Source organism: Mizuhopecten yessoensis, unplaced genomic scaffold, assembly GCF_002113885.1.
Source record: "Mizuhopecten yessoensis strain PY_sf001 unplaced genomic scaffold, ASM211388v2 scaffold2091, whole genome shotgun sequence".
Classification (NCBI taxonomy): Eukaryota; Metazoa; Mollusca; class Bivalvia; order Pectinida; family Pectinidae; genus Mizuhopecten; species Mizuhopecten yessoensis.
This window is the reverse complement of record NW_018404373.1, coordinates 684888-712803: the sequence shown is the minus strand read 5'-3', so window position 1 is coordinate 712803 and position 27916 is coordinate 684888. Positions and strand designations below refer to the sequence as shown.

At 35.1% G+C, this 27916-nt stretch overlaps 1 protein-coding gene across 1 annotated transcript in view; it reads left to right on the top strand.

Moving 5' to 3' along the window:
• Positions 1–21053, top strand: part of LOC110445134 (regulating synaptic membrane exocytosis protein 2-like) — a 71658-nt gene extending 50605 nt beyond the window's left edge. The window contains exons 10-19 of the mRNA XM_021489555.1: positions 348–529; positions 3107–3200; positions 3898–4246; positions 9593–9697; positions 11996–12103; positions 14493–14589; positions 14721–14815; positions 15470–15583; positions 18983–19125; positions 19917–21053. Of these exons, the coding sequence (XP_021345230.1) occupies positions 348–529; positions 3107–3200; positions 3898–4246; positions 9593–9697; positions 11996–12103; positions 14493–14589; positions 14721–14815; positions 15470–15583; positions 18983–19125; positions 19917–20087 (1458 nt within the window). The 3' untranslated portion in view covers positions 20088–21053. The remainder of the gene's footprint in view (positions 1–347; positions 530–3106; positions 3201–3897; positions 4247–9592; positions 9698–11995; positions 12104–14492; positions 14590–14720; positions 14816–15469; positions 15584–18982; positions 19126–19916) is intronic.
• The last annotated feature ends 6863 nt before the right edge of the window (positions 21054–27916 follow it).

Sequence of the window (27916 nt, the reverse complement as noted above, 5' to 3'; positions counted from 1 at the left end):
CTTAAATAACATGATGTTGCGGTTGTATAAGATATATATTTGACGAGTGTTGTGTTTGATGCAAAATACTTAAGCACAGTTCTTTGCTGTATATGTGATCATTTCATGTTATTTTACAATAGGTCTCTGACTGACAGCTCATTACTTGAAACCAATACTGTCACATTAAAATTAGTTGATGAACTGGTAACTTCTGCATAAAACGCAGATGTTTCAATGACACGTACCAAGGTTTCGCGTTTTGCTTCATATTGTGTTCCCGTGTTTTCTGTATTTGTTTTCTCTTTTTCTTGAGAAGATATGGCTGGCCTTTCTGGTAGATTTTTTGTATCGATGTGTATCTCCAGATTGAAATGAAAAAGGACGAACGATTGGTGAGTGGAAAACTACAGATGAGCGTGTCCTACTCAGAGGAAGCAGAGTGTTTGTCGGTGACACTAGTACAGGCAGACGATCTCCGACCTCCCGGGCAGCTTGAGCTGTCCGTCATTAATCCAACAGCACTTGTGCACCTCCTCCCAGGCAGGGGGTAAGTCTTCTTTTACTCAATTGTATTTATACTTCCTTTATCAGTTTATCCAGTATAGAATCACCATCGTTTCGTTCGCTTTTTAGGTCACCTGAGACAAAGACCTATTGCTTTCGCCTATTGTCCGGCGTCGTGCGTCCATAAACAATTTACATTTTCGACTTCTCAAAAACTACGGAACCAATTGTAATGAACTTTTGCAGGAACCTTCCGTGGCAAAAGGTGAACAAAATTTATGAATGATATGGTCCCTCCTCAGGGGCATGAGGGGTGGGGCCAAAAAATGTCAAATTGACTCAAAAATCATCTTCTCTACACCCAGATATGGTAGAATCAAATACTCTTTATGGATGGAAGGGTCTTAAGGCCCATTACCAAAATTGGGAATTTCATGACTGCAGGATCTCACATTTCCTCCTGAGGAGGGGGTAAAGTTTACAATAGTTCATATAGGAAAATGATATTTTCCAGAATGATTTCGTTAGTTATAACCCCCGCACCCGTAATGAAGTTAGGGGGGGGGGTATACTGGAATCAGCTTGTCTGTCCGTCAGAAAAATGTTGTCCGGACAACTGCTTCTAAAGTAATGGACCGATTTCAACGAAACTTTTTAGATATGGTAACTAACACCTGAAGTTGTGCATCCAGGTATTATATTTTCATTCTGACCCTGTTTAACCAAGTTATGGCCCTTTGTTGAAAAATCCTAAACATTTTGTCCGGACAACTCCTTCTAAAGTTATGGATTGATTTCAACGAAACTTTCCAGATATGATAACTACAACCTGATGTTGTGCATCCAGTTATTATTATTTCATTCTGGTCCTTTTTTACGGAGTTAATGCCCTTTGTTGAAAAATGCTTTCCCTCAAAACTTCTCCAAAACTTCTGGGCTAATTTCGATGAAAGTTTCCCATTGGTTAACTACCACCTGATGTTATGCATCCAGGTTTTATTTTTCAATCTGTCCCTTTTTTTTGGAGTAATGGCCCTTTGTTGAAAAATGCTTGTTCTGACAACTCCTCCAAGACTATGCAGCCAACTTCAACGAAACATTTTTGGATATGATAACTACCCCCTTATGTTGTGCATCAAGGTATTTTTTTTCAATCCTTTTTTATGGAATTATGGCCCTTTGTTGAAAAATTCCTGTCCTGACAACTTTTCCTAATCTACTGGTCCGATTTCATTTTTTTTTTTACAGATATGGTAACTGCCCTCTGCCGTTGTGCATCCAAGAAGTACTTTTTCATTCTACTCCTCTAAAACGAATTATGTCCCTTTGATGAATACACCTTTGTCTGCCTCATTACAATACAGATATTGTAATTACCCTCTGATATCGTGCATCAGACTAGTATTTTATTTCATTTCGACCCTTTTTAAGGAGTTATGGTCCTTTGTTGAATATCTTTGTCCTGACATCTTTTCCTTAACTAATAAGACAGTTTTAGCAAAACTGGTTCATCTGTGCTAACAAGATTTGGTATGTAAGTATGTTTTGGCATGGGGAAGGAGTACAGGAAGTATATCAGTGATCAGTACACTTAAATAAGTGTACAGCTCAGTCAATAAATAACTCATTACTGGTGGGAGACAATGGATTGCCTTGCAATGCTTTGCCTTTGTATGTCTTTAGCTTACAGTTCTGGTTTATATAGGAGCGGGGGTATTAGTTAGCCTTTGCCTTACAGTTCTAGTTTCCATTGGAAATCATTCAAACTTGGTCAGAATTATAAGTTTGGGATGGAAAATTGATGTTATGCACATATCAACTGGTGTTCAATTTAGATGATGTAATCAACTCACAATGTTGTTGCGTTTTACTATTTAGTTGTATGTAAGTTATGTTCAGTATAAAAAGTGTAAAGCTTCCAAATGGCAAATTACAATACACAAAAACTCTTCATTGTTGAATTAATATATAAGATATTTGATAGGACAGCTGTTTTCTTTTTAACTAGTAATCTTACTCAAATAAACCAAAATAAAAATCCAACAGCTCGTTCTACTGTAATGAGAATAAAGAAGTGGAAAAATGAGGTACCCCAGCTGGGATCGAGCCCACGACCCCAGGTTCTGGAGGCCAACGCTCTACCACTGAACTAAAGGGACATGTCCTGTCAGCTGACTGACAGAACCACTATTTGTGCATAGTACATATACTACTCAGATCTTTCACACTACTTTTGCATTGCATGTAGTTCAGGTTACCTTTGTTACAAAATGATTTCTTTTTCATTTGGCAACATAGATAACATCAGTTTTTACATAGCTCAGGTGACCGTTAAGGCCCATGGGCCTCTTGTTACGTATACAGAATACTGTCAATAAACTGTTATTCGTATAAAATAGGTCAATCACTGAACAAATCATATAGATTACTGAATTCGGTCAATTACTGAATTTTAGTTGTTGCTAGATGAATATTGTATTAAGTATAGATTCAGCTTCGATTCGTTTGTTTCTTTTTATATGTCAGTTTGTTATTTGATATAGGTGTCGCTCTTAGCATTTTCCGTTGATATTGAAATGATATAATTCTTCATCTGTTCGAAATTTTTGTTCTCTGTCAGTTTCTATCCTCCTTATGAAACGATTCCACAATTCAACACCTCATCACCACGTTGGAAGGAGACATTCAACATACTCGAAATCAGCGCATCTGAGGTATGTTGTGCAGACGCCTAAATATTACGCCAATGGAGACACGGTAGTCTAGTTGTAGGACACCGGGCTCGTAACCGAAGGGTAGTGGGGTCAAGTCACGACACAGCACTGTGTTATATGTTTTATCAAGATACTTTACTCCGCTTGTTCCAGGCTACTCAGCTGTACGCGAGTACGTAGTTGGCTAGTGTTAGAATTGTTGAATGCTAGCTGTGAGCGCTGAAATGGCAACACCGACTGTATGCTCCCAAGGCGGTTCAAAAAGATTTTGGCTGGTTGCGTAGGCCCTATAACCACAGAAAATAATTTGTGAACCGCTTTGAGACGCCCTACGAATGAGGTTGTGATAAAGCGGTATATAAGAACCTCGAATTATTATTATTATTTGTTCATGGTATTGTTTGTTCTGGGGCTTTCAGAGGATAATCAATACATGATCAGTATACAGATCAAAGGAGTTAGAGATAGAGTTGTATTTTTCGTTATTATAAAGTATAAATTTCTAAGAGCTTTTAAACGTGAAAGTTATAAATATATCGTAGCATATTGCCACAATTGTAAGTTGAGAGGGGCTAAGGTGGCTGATTATTTTATCAAATAAAACAGTATAATAAAGATTTCAAAATCAGCAAAGAGGCTGTTGAAAGCATAATGATAAAAATTCTATCAAATGATTAAAAAACACAATCTCCCTTAGGTAAATGACAAGTCTATAGAAATAACGCTGTGGAACAAACAACATGCAGAAAACATGTTCCTGGGGGAAGTGCTTCTAGATCTCGTGGATGCCAACACGACAGATGAGATTATGACGTACGATCTCGAGGATCATGACGAGAACAGCTCACCCCTACCGCGTAGACGAAGGAAGGAATCTGACGTCACAACGACCAGCCAAATAAGTCCCTTGACGCCAACGATAGATACGTCCAGCAATTGGTCAACTAGTCCCAGCCACGTGTCCAATCAAAATTTAAACACTGAAGGCAGACAGAGCGCAGACGAAAGAAATTCGCGGTATTCCCCATTACAAACTAGACATTCACGTAAGAATCAAAACATTCTTCTTCTTAATACTATTGATTTATTTCTCTGACACAAAATTATCTAGAATTATTCATTTGCTTTTATGTATGCTTTTTTCAATTTTGAAATTGATTTTGCTTTTGTTTTACATTTAAAGCATCTACATAACTGTTTCATAAAGACTGCATTATTATTGCACAATAATAATTCTCTAACAATAATGCAAATCACTGAACAATTTCTATTGAATACTGTCAATAAACTGCTATTCCTATTGAATACTGTCAATAAGCTTTTATTCCTATTGAATGCTGTCAATAAGCTGTGATTCCTATTGAATATTGGCAATAAGCTGCTATTCCTATTGAATACTGTCAATAAGCTGTTATTCCTATTGAATGCTGTCAATAAGCTGCTATTCCTATCAAATACTGTCAATAAGCTGCTATTCCGATTGAATAATGTAAAACAGCTGTTCCTATTGAATACTGTCAATAAGCTGCTATTCCTATTGAATACTGTCAATTAGCTGCTATTCCTATTGAATATTGTCAAACACTGAAAAACTCCTATAGAAAACTAAAAATAATGTCCATTAACGAATAATTTCTTCTTAATATTGCCATTTACTTCATAATGCCTATAGGATACAGTTAATTACTTAAAATATAGAATATTGTCAATAAGCCAAAATCTTATAAATAATTTTGTCGATCATTTTATCAATACTTCATATACTGTCAACTACTAAAGTTACTGTCAATTGCTTAATATCCGTGACCATGTTTTAGCGAATTTGTTTTAAACGATATATATAAAAATGAACAAAATTAGGTATTTATTTTTCTTCAGTGCCTAACGACAGTGTTCGCTAAATTCGTGATCCATTTCCTGGCCAATTTGCACGAACATAAATTCCTCATGAAGTAAAAGTGGTTAGCAGAAGTAAGACATCTGTTCCAAATTTATTTCAGGATGTAGTAAGCAAGATAATACAGCTCACCATTCTTAAATTTTTAATGGGTGTATGTATGAGACAAAAAAGATATTCCTATATATCTTATTGTACCTATGTTCTCAATAAACCTGTTTCCTAACCTTGACATTTGTACCGGGAAACCTCCTGCCTTAAACATATCCTGTCCTTCTGAGAAATCGACATTTCATTCTCATCGTTCACAATATAAAAGATAATTAGCTCACTGTGATAAAACTTATACTGATGTTTTCAATTAAATATAAAAATTATATCTATAACTAGTATGGGTAAGTTTAGCTTCGCAAGCTTTCATGTACGTATGTTTAATCCAATTGTAAAATGCTTGATAAAGTTTGTACATAAAGGAAAATTAAAAACTAATTATAAAACCTTCTTCACAACAATATTTTATCATATAATATTATCCTCGGTTTTATCATATATATTTTTATTTAATAACATCATACTTAATCTTGATAAACCTTTATCTTAATACAACATCCTTGAATTTCTCTCGACATCCTAGATGAAAACATCCTTATTGTTCCACAACATCCGTAATTATAACACATCTTTTATTTTATCACAACATTCTTTATTGTACATTTACCACTGCACCCGTTATTTTGTTACAAGATCCGTTATTTAACCACCACATTCTTTTGACGTTTTGTTCACAACATCATTTATTTTATTTCATTATCCTATATTTTATCACAGCATCCTTTATTTTATCACAACATCCTTTATTTTATCACAACATCCGTTATTTTACCACAACATCCTTTATTTTACCACAACATCCAGCATCCTATATTTTATCACAACATCCTTTATTTTATCACAACATTCGTTATTTTACCACAACATCCTTTATTTTACCAAAACATCCAGCATCCTATATTTTATCACAACATCCTTTATTTTGACACAACATCTGTTGTTTTGACAAAACATCTTTTATTTTATCACAACATTCTTTATTGTACATTTACCACTGTATCCGTTATTTTGTTACAAGATCCGTTATTTAACCACCACATTCTTTTGACGTTTTGTTCACAACATCATTTATTTTATTACATTATCCTATATTTTATCACAGCATCCTTTATTTTATCACAGCATCCTTTATTTTATCACAACATCCTTTATTTTATCACAACATCCTTTATTTTATCACAACATCCTTTATTTTATTACATTATCCTTTATTTTATCACAGCATCCTTTATTTTATTACATTATCCTTTATCAAATCACAGCATCCTTTATTTTATCACATCCTTTATTTTATCACAACATCCGTTATTTTACCACAACATCCTTTATTTTACCACAACATCCAGCATACTATATTTTATCACAACATCCTTTATTTTGACACAACATCCGTTATTTTGACAAAACATTCTTTATTTTATCACAACATCCTTTATTTTATCACAACATCCTTTATTTTGACACAACATCCTATATTTTACCACAACATCCTTGATTTTACCAAAACATCCTTTATTTTATCACAACATCCTTTATTTTGACAAAAAATCCGTTATTTTTATACAAGATCCTTTATTCCACCCATTATTCTTTTATTTTAACACGACATCTTTTTCCATCACACTTTATACAAAATATTGTCTTGTGTAATCCTCCCTTTTTTAAGAAGCGCTCACTGATACTACAAAGTAGGATCGATTTATGCATAAAACATTACAATAGTGGAAAAAAGATATCTAAAAAACCACACAATATCATTATTTTTTCTCATTTGTACGACGGAAGTCGTGGACATTCTGTAAGTAATGAAAAGCTTATATCTGTCTACAGGATTTACAATATTGACCAGAAGGCACATCATCCATATAATAAGAGCGTATCGGGGGATCCATAAAAGAAGAGCGTAGCTCTAGGGCGTCGAAGGCGCCCGAGCGAAGCTCTTCAATGTTAACAACTGCGTGCGTAAACAGAATTGCTTCCCCTTAAAAAAAAGTGTCCGGAAGTAGACGTCCAGTGGGGAAGTGTATCCTTGAAGCAAAGACAATTGTGTTTCAACCATACAAGAACATCTTCATATAGTGAAAACAATCTTCATGATTTATAACTTATTTCTTTCAGATAAAAACTAATATAAATTCTGAGTGAAAAAGTATATCATATAAAATGTGATACTAACAGGCATGCAACTTTGTTCAGAGATTATCATACTATGACGTCACAAGCATGCAGGATAAAAAAATAACCGGAAAATCTTTGAACTGATGTCCGGTGCATTTATCTCTTTGTCAGTGCTTCCGGACTATTTTTATTTCAGTTTTTTTCACAGGCACAAAAAGTAAAAATGCGGATATTTTCTGAAGATCCTTTTTGTTATCAACCAGGTTCTGTTAATATGTCTACCGGGAGATCTCTTCAAAAAGAGCGGCATTAAACCGATAGGTCAACGTTTACATTTTTTTTTATCAATTAAAATTTCATCAGTTTTTAATTTCAATTTTTTGAGAATATGAACAAAATTATAAACATTTTTGAAAGTCTGGTTATAGTCTTTATGCAATTTATTTATGCATTTCCACTCATAAAAGAAACAATGGATAATGCATTTACGTCAAATAAACAATAATTTTCCAGACAACCAACCCGAGTTCAAAGCCCTTTTTTAGCAACGTATTACTTTTTCACAACGCGTGCCGATTTATAAATAATAACAGACAGAAAATGTTTAATTTTATTTGGCATCATTACCTGTTAAACCTCGGTGATTTATACAAAATTTGAAATTCAATCCGGTGTTTCATGGTGGAACAGGAATTGAGACTACATATCGATATAACGACAATCTCAGTTACATCAAAGTATCACAATGTTTTTCTTTTTTTCTTTTTCCGTTTTTTTTTAACTAACATCTCTAAGGCACGGTAGTCTAGTGGTAGGACGCCGGGCTCGCGACCGAAGGGTTGCGGGTCCGAGTCACGGCACGGCACTGTGTTGTATCTTTGAGCAAGATACTTACCCCGCTTGTTCCAGTCTCTACTCAGCTGTAAACGAGTACGTGGTTGGGCAGTGCTAGAATTGTTGAATGCTAGCTGTTAGCGCCGAAATAGCAGCTCCGGCTGTATGCTCCCCAAGGAGTTGAGAAAGCTATTGGCTAGTTGCAAAGGCCCTATGACCACGGATAATAATTTGTGAACCGCTTTGAGACGACCTACGAGCTAGGTTGTGATAAAGCGGTATATAAGAATCTCGAATTATTATTATTATTATTATTGTACATTTACTTAGACTACTCGTCAAATATCTGATAAGTACTTTTTTCTATAGCAATGACCAATCAGTTTGTTTTTCCAAACTGATCTCAATCATTCTTTTTTTGCCCTTACGGAGGCACGCAGTGGATTTAATTCTTAATGTAGCATATCCGGGAAAACCCGCGTGGTCTTGAAGGTGACCGGGGTTGAATCCGGCCATCTTAGTTTAAACAGTATTTTATTCAATATATGGCAGTGACAAAATAATACAAAATCTTGGTGAAGACGAGCGCACCATCTACTGCGCCACCCGACCCATCATAAACATTACGCGGAAGAACAAATATCTACATTAGCCTTGAGTGGAAGAAAATGGCGTCATTGATGCAAAAGTTATATTGTGAATACATCTTTATCAATCATCAATGTTACAAAAAATCTACATACGGGAGACCGGGGCAAGTTCGGCCACACCTGATATTTTTGTTTTTGAGCTAATATTTACAATTTTAAGAATCTTAGCAGTTTAGTTGGCTGAGCATTTATACGAAAAACACTTGTTTCAAAAGGTCAGAAAGCGTGAAAAATGTGATCGATAACAATTCTAAATGATACATTATCACAGTTATTCAATTCTGATAAGCAAAAGGACACGAAAATAACTGTGTTTATTAAAATTTCCCCCTGGTCTATCTAGAAATTCTATTGTCGAGTAGATCCAAATAGTTAAAGCGAGAACATAAATGACAGGAAACAAGAATGAGCATGGTTATCCAAATCATCACATACATTTTGAGGTGGAGGTTATTTATATCTAATTTGTGTATTACTTTCCGTTTCAATGTACTGCTTTTCGGTTCATTTCGATTTTTTTCTCTCGTATACCCTTCATTTGCTTTACTTTCGTATGCGCTATATCGACTACGCATGCTCTGGTATTGGGTTCATTTCATTCTTCTCTCCGAAACCCCTTATTTGTGTTACTTTGTTGTGCGTTATATCAGCAACTAAATGATTTTGTTATTATATAATCATATATTATACGATTTTTCTCGTTCATGTAACAAAATACAAATGGTATTTACGAACAAGGCAGGCTCGAACTGCTTGTAACGATGAAATGTTTGCTGTTGCAGTACCACGAAGTGGCAGTTTTAGTGCAAAGATGAAAAGGAGGATGGCAGTGGCTGTGTCAAGGATGTCATCAACGTTTTCAAGCGGTGAACGACGCATGAGTTTACGTATGTACAGTGTGAACATAGCAATCGATACCATCCCCGTTATGATTCAGTCATGCATATTCAGGAGGCAGCCTCTAGAGAGTTGGTCGAATGGGAATTTTTTGGGGAGGGATAATCTCATTCTGATGAGTTTAAATCCTTTAGCAATTTATCCTAGGAAATCGATATGTGAAGAATAGTTTCAGACTCAAAAATTCTTTTGACCTGAAAAACGTGAATATATAACGTAAATCTATCGAATTTATCCTTTGGTAGATGTTTGCTTAATATCACCTAGCGATATAATTGGGAGATCTAGCGCAATGTGATAGTCTTGACGATAGTTTATGTCTAATTGTCTCTTAATTCAATGTAAAATCACATAAAGCTTTATATTATAAAAACCGATCAAGGAAGAAGCAGAAATGTACATTACCGTCACTGTACCAAATCGGGACAGTACCCAAAACGGGACACTTGTGGGAAAACGGCCTAAGAAACTGTCATTCAATGCAAAGAAGTACTTTTATGTATACAATTTTGATTATACTTTTCATGACAATTAAACTGTATTAAGCTTTATTGGTTGCTGATTACGTTACATGGACACTTTAAAGGTAAGAATAATTACCAAAACTAGACTTTCCTTATTTGGATATCATTTTCAAAAGTCTTTTTTATCAAAACTAAACCTAGTTTGGAATGGAAACGTAATCAGAACCCTGTTTAACTCTTAAATATCTCAACTATGCATATTGTCCGCCGATATTGATCGTTTATTCCCAAATATTCGCCAAAACACAGGAAGTGTCTCTTTCAGGGTACAGTTACGCCGGTTCAAGGGCCTACGTAACTCTGATGGTATTTCGCTTTCCTTTTATAGAATCACGCACCCGAAATATCAACTTGTTATATAAATTTAAAGTGGATAGTATCTGTTTATAAAAAATGAACCAACATTTTTGAAACGGATAGTATGGTATAAAAAACATTGATATTTATCTACAAAGTGTCCCGATTTGGGTACAGTGACGATAAGTAAAGTGTCAGTTTTTCTGCAACCTCCTCTATTAGGACATACCAATGATTTCTATTTATATCCATTAATCGACTATTGCTTAATGTAACAGCGGAGATCCTAAAAACATTTTGGATTAGTTTATTTATTTATTTACTTTTTTTTTTTTTTTTTTGATTAAAGTAAATATCCTGTGTGTTTTATTCTGATCTCCTTGATAGAGCATACCATATAGATAAAGTCAGAGATTTCCTAGATTTTTTTATTCTGCCTTTTAGCACTGTTTGCTTGTTTCATGGTCTATTGTTAATAATATATACTTTCTGGATTTTATTTGTTTCTTTTATCAGATAATAACACTTTTAAGGTTCAAGATCCTAAAATGTCATAAATACTCTTTTAAAAATCTTTACGTTTTGTTTATCCCTAATATTCTTTAAAACCCATACTGTCTTTGGTGGAAATCATTATATTACAAATATTTAAATGACAATGAGACGATAAAGTTTCTTGTTGTTTTCAGTATATATTCTTCACCCCCATACTTACAGGGAGCATTACTTTTCAGAAAAATCATTCTCTGTTTTTGCACGTCCCTTCTAACGACAAATAGTCCATTCCGTTTTTCGTAGAGATCATTACAGCTCAAACAGTCCATATTGACTTATGTAAAATGTCCTATGACAAACAGTCCATATTGACTTATGTAAAATGTCATATGACAAAAAGTCCATATTGACTTATGTAAAATGGCATATGACAAAAAGTCCTTATTGACTTAAATGTAAAATGTCATATGACAAACAGTTCATATTGACTTATGTAAAATGTCATATGACAAACAGTCCATATTGACTTATGTAAAATGTCATATGACAAAAAGTCCATATTGCTTGTGAAAATTGTCCAGTAATAAATAGTCCATATTGATGCTTTTGAATATTGTCGAATGACAAAAGGTCCATATTGACTCTTGTAAATAATTATTGTTCAATAACAAATAGTCTATATTGACTCTTATAAAAAAGTCCTAAGACAAATATTCCTTATTGATTCTTGTGGAAACTGTCTTATGACAAATAGCTCATATTGATTATTGTAACAATTGTGGTTTCTTTGTAAAAATTGTCCAATGAAAATAGTCCATTTTGATTCTTGTAAAAATTGTCCAAAGAGTCAATTATATATAGCAAATGATTCCTATTGTTTCTTGTCAGTCTTCGACGCGCATGTGCTCTGTTATTTTTTGTTTTCTGGTCTATTGTCATCAAATGTCCTTATTGCAATTTATATGTTTATAGAGGAGGATAAGATAGCAACCATGGGTACACCCAGCCCCGATGCCATGCTGGATTATCTAGTGCCCCCCATTCCCATATCGCCGAGACACTCGGATGAGCTGTCCAAAGGTATACACAATGAACAGATTTTACAGAATTTCTTCTTCTTTCCTGTCACCTTTTGTATTATCAATACGTTGTAACTGGTCTGATTTACTGCAGTAAATAGAAATTTTACACGTAAGATGTCTATTCGATAGAGTACGACAGTGACGTGTATATAACATATTACGATGTTTCCATTTATTCTGTCGGTGTCTTGATAAATAGTAAATAAATAGTCTTTAGTAGAATTAATATAGCTTAAGCCTGAATGCTATTATAATAGGGTATTTTTCAACGATATCAATATAGACCATAGATAATTTAGATTGAACGTTCTTTGCAGATTAATAAAATGGGATCAGTGAGACATTTAAAATTCTTTTATGATTTGTTTTACCATCATAATATATTTAGCATATAAGTTAGTCCTGTTGGCCTGAATGCAAGCACGCGGAGGTGTTAGTGACGGAGGAAACTTGGTAAACTTGAGCGAGAACGAGCGTGGTCGGATCGGTGATCCGATTAATGTTCATGTCCGATCGGGGAATCGAACCGGGGCCATCTTGATGAAAGGCTATCCACTGCACTTTTCGACCAACCTTAAATTATTTCAAAACAATAAAATAGCATGTTCGAACTGTTTTAGGAACTCCTTTAAAATAACAAACTCCCTCAAACTTTATTAATATCATATGCGTCGCAAAAAAATGGCATTCGAATCCGCCTTATTGGCCTCAATTGATCGGAGTATCAGCAAATCAAAAACTACAGTTGCCATCTCGAACGGATAGCTGTCGTTTAATTGTGAAACAGGCTTCGATCGTTAAAATATCTACGACATTGTCCATGACCAATCTTCAAATGCAGTAAAAAAAAAAATAGGTCATTTTGACATCTTTGAATATTTGTTTTTTAAAAGATCTAATTGAATCATTTATTTCTAGATACGTCGTTTAGTGCATTATGAAGTTCATATGCATATATATTGTATACAATGGTGTCGACATCGGTTTCCACAATACTACCTCTTTGAAATATGCTTTTATAAAAGGAAGTCTTCAAAATATTTCAAACATCATTAAAAATGTGTTTTAGATGAGATTTGAGATGTGCTTTATTGTAAGCAGTTGAAAATACTGTTTTTAAATTAGGTATTAAGATTTGTTTCTTTCCTTATTTTAATGTTTCGTGTAGGATATTATCTTGAATTTCAGTTAATATATACTGGGACCAAAATGTTTAACTAATCTTGTCGCTTGGTTGTTTTTCAATTAACACTTAATTGGTTAGCATATATTATCACTATTAGGTCAGCTACCCACAGATGACCTTTAAACATCAATCGTTTGACGTAAGGTAAAGGTATTTTTTTAACTCTGATAAAGTATAAACAAAGTCGGGCAAATAGCACTTGAGTTATAACTGTTATTATCTCAGTCAATCACAGACTACATTGGTCATCTCAAATTCCTAAACTTAAAAGTCGTTCGACATAAAGCATGTGCATATGTATCACTCACAAGAAGTATGAAAGAAAACACGAATATGGACTGTATCATGTCAGACAATAAGGCGGCAGGCCACCTAGCGAAAATGTCCTATTTCGTTCCCTGCTAGAGAGCTTCACAAAGAATTTACCAGTAGTTTAACACGTATTTCATGTCAAAGACCAACTGTGCTATAAACTGGGTATTGGTGGAAAGCTCTTGACGTTATATTTCAATTTTTGGTTCGTTTTCGAAATTGATGGGCGCGTTATTGAAAATCCGACTTTTAGTATCCTGTTTCCTGTTCGAGGTTAAGTATCTTTTCATGGACTTGATGATTTTATTTGAAAATGTATTCGGTGCAAAAAATACAAACATTATACACAATATCTGATATGGGAAAACATAAATATAATATGTTCCTGCTAACCGTGAAATCAAACGGGTAATCAGGAGTTATTGAAGCGGTTATTCTATTGGAGCAAATAAAAAGCATATGCTTTAAAACTGTACGTGATTTGTCACCTTGTAGTACAATTACACGTTTTATAGATTTTTTGATGGAACTGTGAACACCGTTAGAGGATAAAGAACTCGAAGCAAGTAATAATAAGACCCCTGTTGATAAAAGGTTGGCGAACTTCGACCTGTGAATAGTGAATAAATCGAATGGTTGCCACTAAACATCAAAGAAGATCAAAGCAAGTTTATAGCAGTGAAATGATGTTATATGTTCTTGATTTTTCAAACTTCCTTTACCATTGGTTAACTCTGACCAACCTTTGAGCAACTACAGTCATGTGTCCAGCGATCAAGCGTAATTATCTAGGTCAGCGCCACTGTTTTCCTAGTTTTTCACTCTTGCATATAATATAGGGGTATTTTTCACTTCGTAAATTAGAACTAAATCATTCTATTCTTTTCAGGACAACTTTCAGATATCAGCAACAGCGCGCGTTCATGTAGTGAAACAGGAGCAAGCATGTATGACAACAACTCAGATATTGACGAAAGGAGAAAAAGGTATGCTTTACAATGAATCTAATATTTGATGCACTTAATTATACAAATAAACTTTTTGATATGCTTGTTTGTCTTTTTAAAAGAAAGACAAAGAGAAAGTCAGTGGTTGATAACAAATTATGATGTTACAGATTTGGGTCGACCTCTCCAGATCGGCCAGCTCCAGACGGAGATGATATTACTTCAATGCTTGGTCCAGCTCAAGTACCACCCAAACCATCATCAGGTAAATTACCTTAGGTACCAGATGTAACAATGACGATTATCCCGAACAAGAACATACTTCATACATATCAAAAAAAAAACATAACTGTATATAATATTCGACTCCGTGAAAGGAATTTGGTAGTCAAGTGAATTGAAGTAAGATTTTCACTCGTCCGTTCAAAAAAACCACCCAGTTGATGCTGTAGCCAGGTTTTGCCGAAAATGTGAGCGTGGGACAGGTAAAATTATGTGAGGATTGTTAATGATTCATTTTGTGTGTTAATAGCAAGCATGATATCTTACATGTCGGTTCATTGGGGTCCGACACTTGAGTGAAGCCAAAATAGAAAACCCAAAATTAAGGAATTTAAATTATTTGGATAGTTTATGCAAAGGTTTGCCATGTGATTTCCATGTATGCTAGCATGCGGAACTTTTATATTTAGATTCAATGAGAGCCTACTTAAAGTGGTGTAAGCGGTTATGTAACAAAAGAAGGATGAATAATAAGCGAATTTAAGTATTTTTGACAACATTTGTGGTTAAGAATATTTCAGTTTTAGTAATTATCATGTAATGCACATATTCTTGCAGACAAATTGTCCATTTATCTTCGACAAATATGCATTTGGTTTCTATCAATGTCTCCTCTGTAAGTCGAATGTATTTGCAGAGCAATCGGTGTGTGGAGATGTCCGGCTCGGCCTAATGGTGACCCAGGGTAAACTGGAAATCGACATCATCTGTGTGACAGGACTTCTCCGAGACAGTGAAAATGCACCTCCAGGTAGAGTGTCCTTTATGGTACTTATGCGGTATAAATGTCGTTATACTTGTACTTTACACCAACGGTGACCATTACACTTGCACTTTACAGCAACGTTGATGATAACACTTGCACTTTACACCAACGGTGACATTTACACTTGTACTTTAAACCAACGGTGACAATTACACTTGTACATTATACCAACAGTGACAATTACACTTGCACTTTACACCAACGGTGACAATTACACTTGTACATTACACCAACAGTGACAATTACACTTGTACTTTACACCAACGGTGACAATTAAACTTGTACTTTACACCAACGGTGACAATTACACGTGTACTTTACACCAACGGTGACATTTACACTTGTACTTTACACCAACGGTGACAATTAAACTTGTACTTTACACCAACGGTGACAATAACACTTGCACTTTACAGCAACGTTGATGATACCACTTGTACTTTACAGCAACGGTGATAATTACACTTGCACTTTACAACAACGGTGATGGTAACACTTGTACTTTACAGCAACGGTGACCATTACACTTGCACTTTACACCAACGGTGATAATTACACTTGTACTTTACACCAACGGTGATAATTAAACTTGTACTTTACAGCAACGTTGATGATACCACTTGTACTTTACAGCAACGGTGATAATTACACTTGCACTTTACAACAACGGTGATGGTAACACTTGTACTTTACAGCAACGGTGACAATTACACTTGCACTTTACAGCAACGTTGATGATACCACTTGTACTTTACACCAACGGTGATAATTACACTTGTACTTTACAGCAACGTTGAAGATACCACTTTTACTTTACAGCAACGGTGATAATTACACTTGCACTTTACAGCAACGGTGACAATTACACTTGTACTTTACAGCAACGTCGATGATAAAACTTGTACTTTACAGGAACGGTGATAATTACACTTGTACTTTACAGCAACGGTGATGATAACACTTGTACTTTACAGCAACGTTGTTGATAACACTTGTACTTTACAGCAACGGTGATAATTCGCTTGCACCTTACAGCAACGGTGACAATTACACTTGTACTTTACACCAACGGTGACAATTACACGTGTACTTTACAGCAACGGTGACAATTACACTTGTACTTTACAGCAACGTCGATGATAACACTTGTTCTTTACAGCAACGGTGATAATTACACTTGTACTTAACAGCAACGGTGATGATAACACGTGTACTTTACAGCAACGTTGTTGATAACGATTGTACTTTACGGCAACGTTGTTGATAACACTTGTACTTTACAGCAACGGTGATAATTCGCTTGCACCTTACAGCAACGGTGACAATTACACTTGTACTTAACAGCATGACAATTAAACTTGTACTTTACAGCAACGGTGACAATTTCACTTGTACTTTACAGCAACGGTGACAATTACACTTGCACTTTACACCGACGGTGACAATTACACTTGTACTTTACAGCCACGGTGGCAATTACACTTGTACTTTACAGCAGCGGTGACGATTACACTTGTACTTTACAGCAACGGTGGCAATTACACTTGTACTTTACAGCAACGGTGGCAATTACACTTGTCCTTTACAGCAACGGTGACAATTACACTTGTACTAAACAGCAACGGTGATGATAACACGTGTACTTTACAGCAACGTTGTTGATAGCGATTGTACTTTACGGCAACGTTGTTGATAACGCTTGTACTTTACAGCAACGGTGATAATTACACTTGTACCTTACAGCAACGGTGACAATTACACTTGTACTTAACAGCATGACAATTAAACTTGTACTTTACAGCAACGGTGACAATTTCACTTGTACTTTACAGCAACGGTGACAATTACACTTGTACTTTACTCCAACGGTGACAATTACACGTGTACTTTACAGCAACGTTTATGATACCACTTGTACTTTACAGCAACGGTGATAATAACACGTGTACTTTACAGCAACGTTGTTGATAGCGATTGTACTTTACGGCAACGTTGTTGATAACTCTTGTACTTTACAGCAACGGTGATAATTACACTCGTACCTTACAGCAACGGTGACAATTACACTTGTACTTAACAGCAACGGTGATGATAACACTTGTACTTTACAGCAACGTTGTTGATAACACTTGTACTTTACACCAACGATGACAATTACACTGGTACTTTACACCAGCGGTGACAATTACACTTGTACTTTACAGCAACGGTGAAAATTACACTTGTACTTTACAGCAACGGTGGCAATTACACTTGTCCTTTACAGCAACGGTGACAATTACACTTGTACTAAACAGCAACGGTGATGATAACACGTGTACTTTACAGCAACGTTGTTGATAATGATTGTACTTTACGGCAACGTTGTTGATAACTCTTGTACTTTACAGCAACGGTGATAATTACACTTGTACCTTACAGCAACGGTGACAATTGCACTTGTACTTTACAGCAACGTCGATGATAAAACTTGTACTTTACAGGAACGGTGATAATTACACTTGTACTTTACAGCAACGGTGACAATTTCACTTGTACTTTACAGCAACGGTGACAATTTCACTTGTACTTTACAGCAACGGTGACAATTTCACTTGTACTTTACAGCAACGGTGACAATTTCACTTGTACTTTACAGCAACGGTGACAATTTCACTTGTACTTTACAGCAACGGTGACAATTACACTTGCACTTTACAGCAACGGTGACAATTACACTTGTACTTTACTCCAACGGTGACAATTACACGTGTACTTTACAGCAACGTTTATGATACCACTTGTACTTTACAGCAACGGTGATAATTACACTTGTACCTTTCAGCAACGGTGACAATTACACTTGTACTTTACAGCAACGGTGACAATTACACTTGCACTTTACACCAACGGTGACAATTACACTTGTACTTTACAGCAACGTTTATGATACCACTTGTACTTTACAGCAACGGTGAAATGTATAAGGAATGAGTCATTATTCAAACTTATATAAAATACTCTGCCATGCTGTATGCAAAATAAGATACTGTAATAGATTTGGCAAATTTGTGGCAAAAAGAGAAGAAATATTCTTGTGGAGGTGAAATTACGCTTTTGAGAATGTAAGGAAAGTGCATAGCGTACTTGAATAAGTATTCGCTATCTTGTTGAAACATGATTTAAAAAAAAACACAAATAGTAATCGTGTATATTGCAACACATCTAAACTGTATACCAACACAATTTAAATAACCCTATATACAATATAACATCTTAATTCAATTTCTTTACAGTTTAACATCTAAAAATTATCATGTGTGAGTATTACATGTAAAAAAAACTGTGTACAGTATTATATATAACATGGGCCTGTGTACAGTATATCTGAATTATCGTTTCCAGATACGTATGTAAAGACTTATCTCGTAGAGGGATCAAAGGTCATTCAAAAGAAGAAAACCTCTACGGTTAAAGCGTCATATGAACCGACATTTCATCGAAAAATCAAATATTCTGCTTGTAATATCCATGGAAGACATATAAAGGTACGAAGTCTTCGTTGATACATACTAGTAACTGTGTGTAGGATCCTGTACTTTTTGTCGATTTTTAATACATAGTAAATATTTAACATGTGCTTTTAATAAAAAGCGCTGTATCAATGAAAACATTTTATCCTTATAACTATAAAGTTTAATTGTTAATATGCTCATATAATTTTAATATCAGCTAACGCACTATAGTATAACCTGTCTAAACCGGCCCTTGTCTAATCCGGATCCCTGTCTTAACCGGCTGAAATTTGTGGTCCCGGCATATTCCCTATATAATCAAAGTAGTTAAACCCTGTATAAACCGGACCTTGTCCATTCCGAAAACCGGCGTAATTTCACAAAAGATGGCATAGTAATCCATGTAAAAACAACCAGTTCATTCCGGTCCTGAATTTTTTAAATCTAAAGCAAACACATTCTAAACAAATTAGCGCTATCCAATGTTGGGTCGCCCTTCATTTGTATTATATATTGTGTATATTGTTAATAATTGAACTTTGCAATTGATTAATTTCTCTGTTGTTTATGTTTACACACTTGTATAAAGATCGTATGCAAAACACTACATTTTTGTATTTAAAAAAAAGACATGCCGACCCTGTATAAACCGGACACCTGTGTTAACCGGACAAATAGTTTGGTCCCGGTGACATCCGGTTTAGACAGGTTATACTGTATTTCCACGCTGTTTGATTTAAAAAAAAAAGGATATGTCGTTTTGATTTGATTGTCTTTAAAAACAACGAATGTGAACTCATAAGATTATTGTATTTCCTGTATAGGTGAAGATTTGGGCAAGACAAGGTGCTTTTGATAAGAAGTTGTGTCTTGGAGAGACTGTGATCAAGCTGGACGGACTGGACCTCAGTCAACATACACACACCCTAAGTTGGTACAAGCTGTTTCCTCAGGGAGCCACAGACTTCAGTTCTAACGAATCTCTCAGTTTTTGATCGAAAAATTAGCAATTTACTCTATTTTTCTCTACAATATATTTTTCATTCACATTATATTTTTAACTACTTCCCACATTTATATCGTTGGTGCATTTGAATCGTTGTGTATAGTGCTTAGTGGTTAAAGTATTTGCCTAATTAAATGGTATTGCAGACCACCCTAACACAATGGACTGAGGTACCGGGAACTTGAATTGATATGCTTACATGTTTATTAAGCGTTTTTACTGTTAAATTTCTTTATATTAGCCTAATTATTCGGATATATATATATTATATATTGTTCTAAGCTAAACACACGGAGAAACATTTATATGTCATACTTTAGATTTATTTATTTATCTTAGCCAAACATTTGAATCACCTGAAGAGCCCCAAGATGAGGGAAAGAACGGTATTTGTTTTACTGCTGTCACTTTTCTTTCTATATAATTATTAAAATACAAATCACTTTAAATGGCTCAACACTATTTACGTGTTAAAACTCATAATTTGTTCAAATGGCGTTGAAGAATGAATTCTGTCTCAAGTCAGTGCTAGTCTTTAAGTTGTTAAAGTAATGGATTCAAAACGGACACGTGTACCTAAAGTTCAAAATGGACACGTGTACCTAAAGTTCAAAATGGACACGTGTACCTAAAATTCAAAACGGACATGTGTACCTAAAATTCAAAACGGACACGTGTATCTAAAGTTCAAAACGGACACGTGTACCTAAAATTCAAAACGGACACGTGTACCTAAAGTTCTAAATCCATTACCCGTTATACCAGATGTCAGTCTATAAGGTGAACTGCATAATAAAACTGGTAATTTGTAACAGCATTGCTGAAACAGAATTTAGTAATATCCGATTTTTTTACGTGTGTTCATTTCATCACATGTTATTGAGTAAAAAATAGGATTGAACAGCAGGTTAGGCCTATATAAGTTCTCTCCTTAGGTTGACATGACAAAAACAAAGATGAAACGGTTAGTAAGAAAATATTGATGCAAATTATATATTATATACCAGATGGTATAGGGGAGATAAATCCATGTATATTTCAATTATATATAAATATTTAATTGATATTTTGAGCTATACAATGCTCTTATTAAAAAGTCAATCAGAATTAATTAGTAATAGGCAAGCAATGTCCTAATGATATATTAAACAGAGAAATTGCTACAATTAGTAATATCCGATGTTCCCGATGCACTACCGGTTAATAACGTTTGCGCCATCTTAAGATGAGTAAGATCATAGAAATTGATCCTCTTAGTATCCAATACAGACAGATCAGAAAGGAATGCGTGAATGTTGAGGGAGAATTGATATTTCGTCAATACCAATGTATGATCTAGTATTTTATTTTATTTTGATTTTACTCCTATTTCCAACTATATGGTATTAAGAATTGTACCATAGTGGCTGATGTTTATGATTGTATTGAAAAATATACCGTTGCATTTATATGTTCTCATTAGCTATTATAATGAGATAGAGAGTAGGTGAGAACTGCCAACAGAAAGGTGCTAACTTGTATCCTAGGTAACGGAGGTTGATGGAAAGTACAACGCTGGTCGTTAAGGCTTCCATTGATATCAATAGTTACAGTTGAAGAAGAAATATACGCGGTGTGGAAATGCGCATTTTTTCTTCGCGTGGAGTAAATTAGCAAGAAAATATGTATCCGCGAATATTTATTTATACATTATTGAGATATATCGATTTTAGAACCCTTTTCAATCAGTTTTAACAGTCACAACGCGAAAATGTCCATACCGCGATCAATTTTAACTGTCACAACGCGAAAATGGCCATACCCCGATCAGTTTCAACCGTCACAACGCGAATATTTCCATACCGCGATCAGTATTAACTGTCATAACGCGTACATTTCCAGATCGCTATCAGTTTTAACTGTCATAACGCGAACCTTTCCATATCGCGATCAGTTTTAACTGTCAAAACGCGAGAATTTCCACTTTTGCAGTAAATGGATCAAGCGTTATGTGATGTAGGTAGTATTGATTTTATAACAATGGTTAACCTGTTGCTTTCTGCTCATAACAGATGTAAATGGATTTGTATTTTCTATGAAAGCGTTTTGTATAATATTTTATAAGTCGTTTAAAAAAGAAACTGATTAGATGTATAATGGAGAATATACCTAGCATTTAACATGTGTATGCTATCAGCATGGAAGGTATACAATTTGTTTTCATGGTTTATCTAAAAGATAACAAAAGTGATCTTAAAGTGATTTCTAAAAGATGGATCCTGCTTCTATAAAGTGGTATATTTTCATGCACTTCTATACAATTGGTTTTCCCACTAGGTGGCTCTGTGTTATTCTATTTTGTTGATAATTGTTACGAATTAAATTAAATTGAAATAAGTTTCAAATTTAATTCCTTAACGAATCGAAACATGGAAAAGATCTGCTAAAACGGCGTGTAAATTCTGCGTAAAATAACGCTGAGTTTTCCCATTGCTAATCATGTACCGAAGCCTTCTGGGACATATTAAGACAGCACCTTCCTAATGAATACATTGTTACATCACAGAGAGATACCCGACGGTACTTCCGTTTTGATTTACAAACTTCGTAGGAGCTACTGCTCTTTTTGATGTGTTGATTATTTATTCATTCTAGAATAACTTTGCAATTTATCATTATCCGTTATATATTTATATATATCAATATTAATCCCCATTTTAAACGTGTTCATTTGCCAAAACAAAATTTCATTGTTATGAAGATAAAACATTTCACCAGAAAAATGCAGCAAACTCGAGAAGAACGTCATATTGGTGAATAGAAAAATTTCGCAGTCGATTTCCAAAAAAGCTCGCCGTTCGCTACCAACAGCTGAAAGCTGAATGAAAGGCTTTTAGTTTATGAAGTTTTACAATTTACAAATGGTAAGAGCCGGACTTGTAGATCGGTGTTTAGTGTTTCGAAATACCAGAACAGCTCATAAATGCTACATGTATATGGGTATAGGTTGATGGTATATTTGAAAATACAAAAAAAGGTTTTTTTATGTCTCCGATTGTGTTCCTGTGTATGACAGTACATGTATGATCAATTTTATATGTCTCTGACATTGTATATTTTAGTATTTTTTTCAGGCTGATGAGAAGTATCAATCACTGTTGTGCAAAAGAAATAAGATACATTTTGATATTTTCAGTTTGCTAATATGTAATTTTGATTAAGTTTGATTAATATTTTGATGTAATAAAATCGTGGAATATCTAAACAAAGTTGTTTTGTTCATATATAATGAGTAGGACTGCCATATATAAAATTAATCATGTAAATAAATAGGACCACGAAAATGAGGAAAACGTTTATTCCAACTTGAATAGATCATAACAAAAATAATATATATGATTTTATCACGTACTGTGTTATATGACCTATCAGCCCTGTGATTGGTTGTAAGTTTCAATTGTGGCGTCACGCCTAGGACAAGTACATGATGGCATGAAGTCAAAATGGCGGCTTTTTACATTTCAGGGTTGCAATGAAAATTGTCGTTTTACACGAATAAATGCCACAAATCTTGAGTATGTGATAAAAAGGATCTTTCGCGCGTTTTCGTTTCATATGAAATGGAAACTCATGCAAGATCCTATAGTTATTACAATTAAGAAGGGTTTTACAAATCACTATGGATTTCCTTTTTCCGGGGAGTGGGTCAGATCACGGAATTAGATTAGAAGTCCGTGGTCAGATCAACTGTACTTTAAAACAGTCGGCAAGTATCTTAAGAAGCAGCATCAGTAGAACAATAATAGTATAGTTACGGATATGTTCTTGTTGTTTATAAATAGGTCCTTTTTAAGTTGGAATATTGTAATAGGACTACGGCTACATATAGTTTTCGTGGGTCGATATTCCTTTGTCTATGTATACGTATTCTCGGTGATATTTAGCTAACACAAAATAAGCAAATAACCCCGTTTTAGTAATTCCATTTTACGGTATCTAAAAAGCAAACCCACTGACCAGCAACACTTCCTTGCTATCATTTCATACTATAGTTATACTTCAAAATAATAACCATTGTCAGCATATCAGTAGGATTGTGATGTCAGTATCATGTCCCAAACAATCTAATAAGTCAGGTAATACATATTTTATTATAGAGTAACAACCGAAACGTTACACTCAAAGGGACCAGTAATGGAATCCATTAAAACCAAAGAATTACATGTGATGTATATCAACATGTTATAGAGTTTATGCATACAATTTCGTGAAACCATGTCGACGGAAATCAAAATACCATGTATATCAATGTATTTAAATGATTGTTTAACAACATTAAAATTACAAGCATTAAGAAAGACCTTTTAGTAAATGTTTGTCTATATCTTCAATAATTAATTTACATTATAACTAACTGACAATCTATCGCAATCCCATTGGTCAGATCCTACATATCTCAAAAGCTTGTTTAAACCGGTTTTCCGGTGAATATAAATCTCTAAAGATAGCAATGAAGGTAAACTTACTCATTTGACTTATAAGGTTTATTTGAAAAGTACTACTGCGAAAGGCTAATTGGGGCTATCTTTTCACACAACAATAAATTGTAATGCCCAGCAGCAGTGTTATGCTAAGCCGAGTACTAAAAATATGTAAAAAAAAAATGGCATCCAAAAAATTAAATTAAGAACTTTTCAGTTTTGTTCTTAAACTTTTCTATGATATAACGGATAAGGGTCAAGGTGCATTTGTTTTGTTTTATAAACCTGAGACAGTATTACTGACTTCAGCCTCTTTCTCTTTTTTGGGTTTATATCACATCATATTTACTTTCACAAAAGTCCATAATTGTATATTAAACACTTTAAATGATTGTCTCTCGCCCATGAGAAACCCATAAAAATGACTTCCTGATGGTTTGCCAATGTGAAAACGATACAGGCAAATTAGTGGAATGTATATCCCCCGCTTTCAGGACATGTATTAGATTAAATCTATTGTAACCTCATTAATTGTGTGTAAATCTGCACGGATCTCACTCGACCTCCGCCTGAGACACGTCAACATGTATGACCCATTATTAGTGCAGTTATTGAACGGAAACCAATAAGCAAATCATGCGTTTATAACCTCATTAAGTGCACGACCATACCCAGCAGGAGACGTGTCAACATGTAAAATTGACTATCTTATATCTGGCCCATGTTAAAATTACAACATGAACTTTCTAATGGCTTGATCAGGTGAAAACGGTATCATTGTCCACCTGTTTGCTTGATCACGTGAAAACTGTATCATTGTCCACATGATTGCTTGGTCACGTGGAAACGGTATCAATGTCCTGCTTGCTTGCTTAGGTGAAAACGGTATCAGCGTCCACCTGATTGCTTTGCGCATGTGAAAACTGTATCATTGTCCACCTGCTTGCTTAGGTGAAAATGGTAGCAATGTCCACCTGCTTGCTAGCCCACATGAAAACGGTATCAGTGTCCACTTGATTGCTTTGCTTATGTGAAACATATCATTGTCTTTCTGATTGCTTGCCCACGTGAAAACGAAATCATTGTCTTTCTGATTGCTAGCCCACGTGAAAACGGTATCAGTGTCCAAATGATATTTTTGCTTATTTGAAAACTGTATCATTGTCCACCTGCTTGCTTGCTTGCTTGCTTACGTGAAAACGATGTCCTCCTGATTGCTTGCATATGTGAAACGTATCATTGTCTTTCTGATTGCTTGCCCACGTGGAAACGAAATCATTGTCTTTCTGATTGCTTGCCGACGTGAAACGTGAAACGGTATCATTGGCCTCCTTATACTTCATAATCACTAGTCAGTTATTCGTTTGATCCTTACAACAGCAACCAATGTGTCAATTTCGATCTGAAAAACTTTTACACCTTACTGCGACACATGTCTTTCAGACATGAAATGCAATTTCAACTTACTTAACATATTGATGATACAATTGAAAGGTACAAAAGAACCGATGACGCAATTGAAAGATACACAAGAATTAATAACACACTTACAAAGTACACAAGAAATTTTACTCTTCTAAGGGAGGTTACTCTTACACAAATCACAAGGATAAATTGTAATACAAGAGGCCCAATGGGCCTGCATCGCTCACCTGTTATTAATCTAACACTTGTAATCTTAAGATTTAATAAGAACCTATTAAAAGATTTAAACATATGACGCCTCTGACCTTGATTGTCGAACAAGGACATTACGTTGAACGTGGATCAAGGTCATTCATTTGAACTAACATGGTAGTCCTTCATCTCAGCATGCTACAGGCCGAATTTCAGTACCCTGGCCCTTTTGCTTATTGAAAAGAAGTCGCTTGAAGATTTTACGACATTTGACCCCTGTGATCCTTGAAAGTTGGTCAAGGTCATTCAGTTGAACAAACTTGATAGTCCTTCATCCCAGCATGCTACAGGCCCAATATCAATACCCTGGGCCTTTTGGTTATTGAGAAGAAGTTGTACGAAGATTTTACGACATTTGACCCATGTGACCATGAAAGTTGATCAAGGTCATTCATTTGAACAAACTTGGTAGCCCTTGATCCGAGCATGCTAAAGGCCCAATATCAGTACCCTAGGCCTTTTGATTATTGAGAAGAAGTTGTTTGAAGATTTAATGACATTTGACCCCTTTGACCTTTGAAAGTTGGTCAAGGTCATTCATTTGACCCAACTTGGTAATCCTTAATCCCAGCATGCTACAGGCCGAATTTCAGTACCCTGACCCTTTTGCTTATTGAGAAGAAGTCGCTTGAAGATTTTACAACATTTGACCCCTGTGACCTTGAAAGTTGGTCAAGGTCATTCATTTGAATAAACTTGATAGTCTCATCCCACCATGCTACAGGCCGAATTTCAGTACCCTGGTCCTTTTAGTTACTTAGAAGAAGTCGCTTGAAGATTTTACAATATTTGACCACTGTGACCTTGAAAGTTGGTCAAGGTCATTCATTTGAATAAACTTGATAGTCTTTCATCCCACCATGCTACAGGCCGAATTTCAGTACCCTGGTCCTTTTGGTTATTTAGAAGAAGTCGCTTGAAGATTTTACAATATTTGACCACTGTGACCTTGAAAGTTGGTCAAGGTCATTCATTTGAAAAAACTTTGTAGCCCTTGATCCCAGCATGCTACAGGCCCAATATCAATACCCTGGGCCTTTTGGTTATTGAGAAGAAGTTGTACGAAGATTTTACGACATTTGACCCATGTGACCATGAAAGTTGATCAAGGTCATTCATTTGAACAAACTTGGTAGCCCTTGATCCGAGCATGCTAAAGGCCCAATATCAGTACCCTAGGCCTTTTGATTATTGAGAAGTTGTTTGAAGATTTAATGACATTTGACCCCTTTGACCTTTGAAAGTTGGTCAAGGTCATTCATTTGAACCAACTTAGTAATCCTTCATCCCAGCATGCTACAGGCCGAATTTCAGTACCCTGGTCATTTTGCTTATTTAGAAGAAGTCGCTTGAAGATTTTACAACATTTGACCACTGTGACCTTGAAAGTTGGTCAAGGTCATTCATTTGAATAAACTTGATAGTCCTTCATCCAAGCATGCTACAGGCCGAATTTCAGTACCCTGGCACTTTGGTTATTGAGAAGAATTTGTTAGAAAATTTTACGACATTTGACCCCTGTGACCTTGAAAGATGGTCAAAGTCATTCATTTGAACAAACTTGATAGCCCTTCATCCCAGCATGCTACAGGCCCAATATCAGTACCCTGGGCCTTTTGGTTATTGAGAAGAAGTTGTTTGAAGATTTTAAGACATCTGACCCCAGTGACCTTGAAAGTGG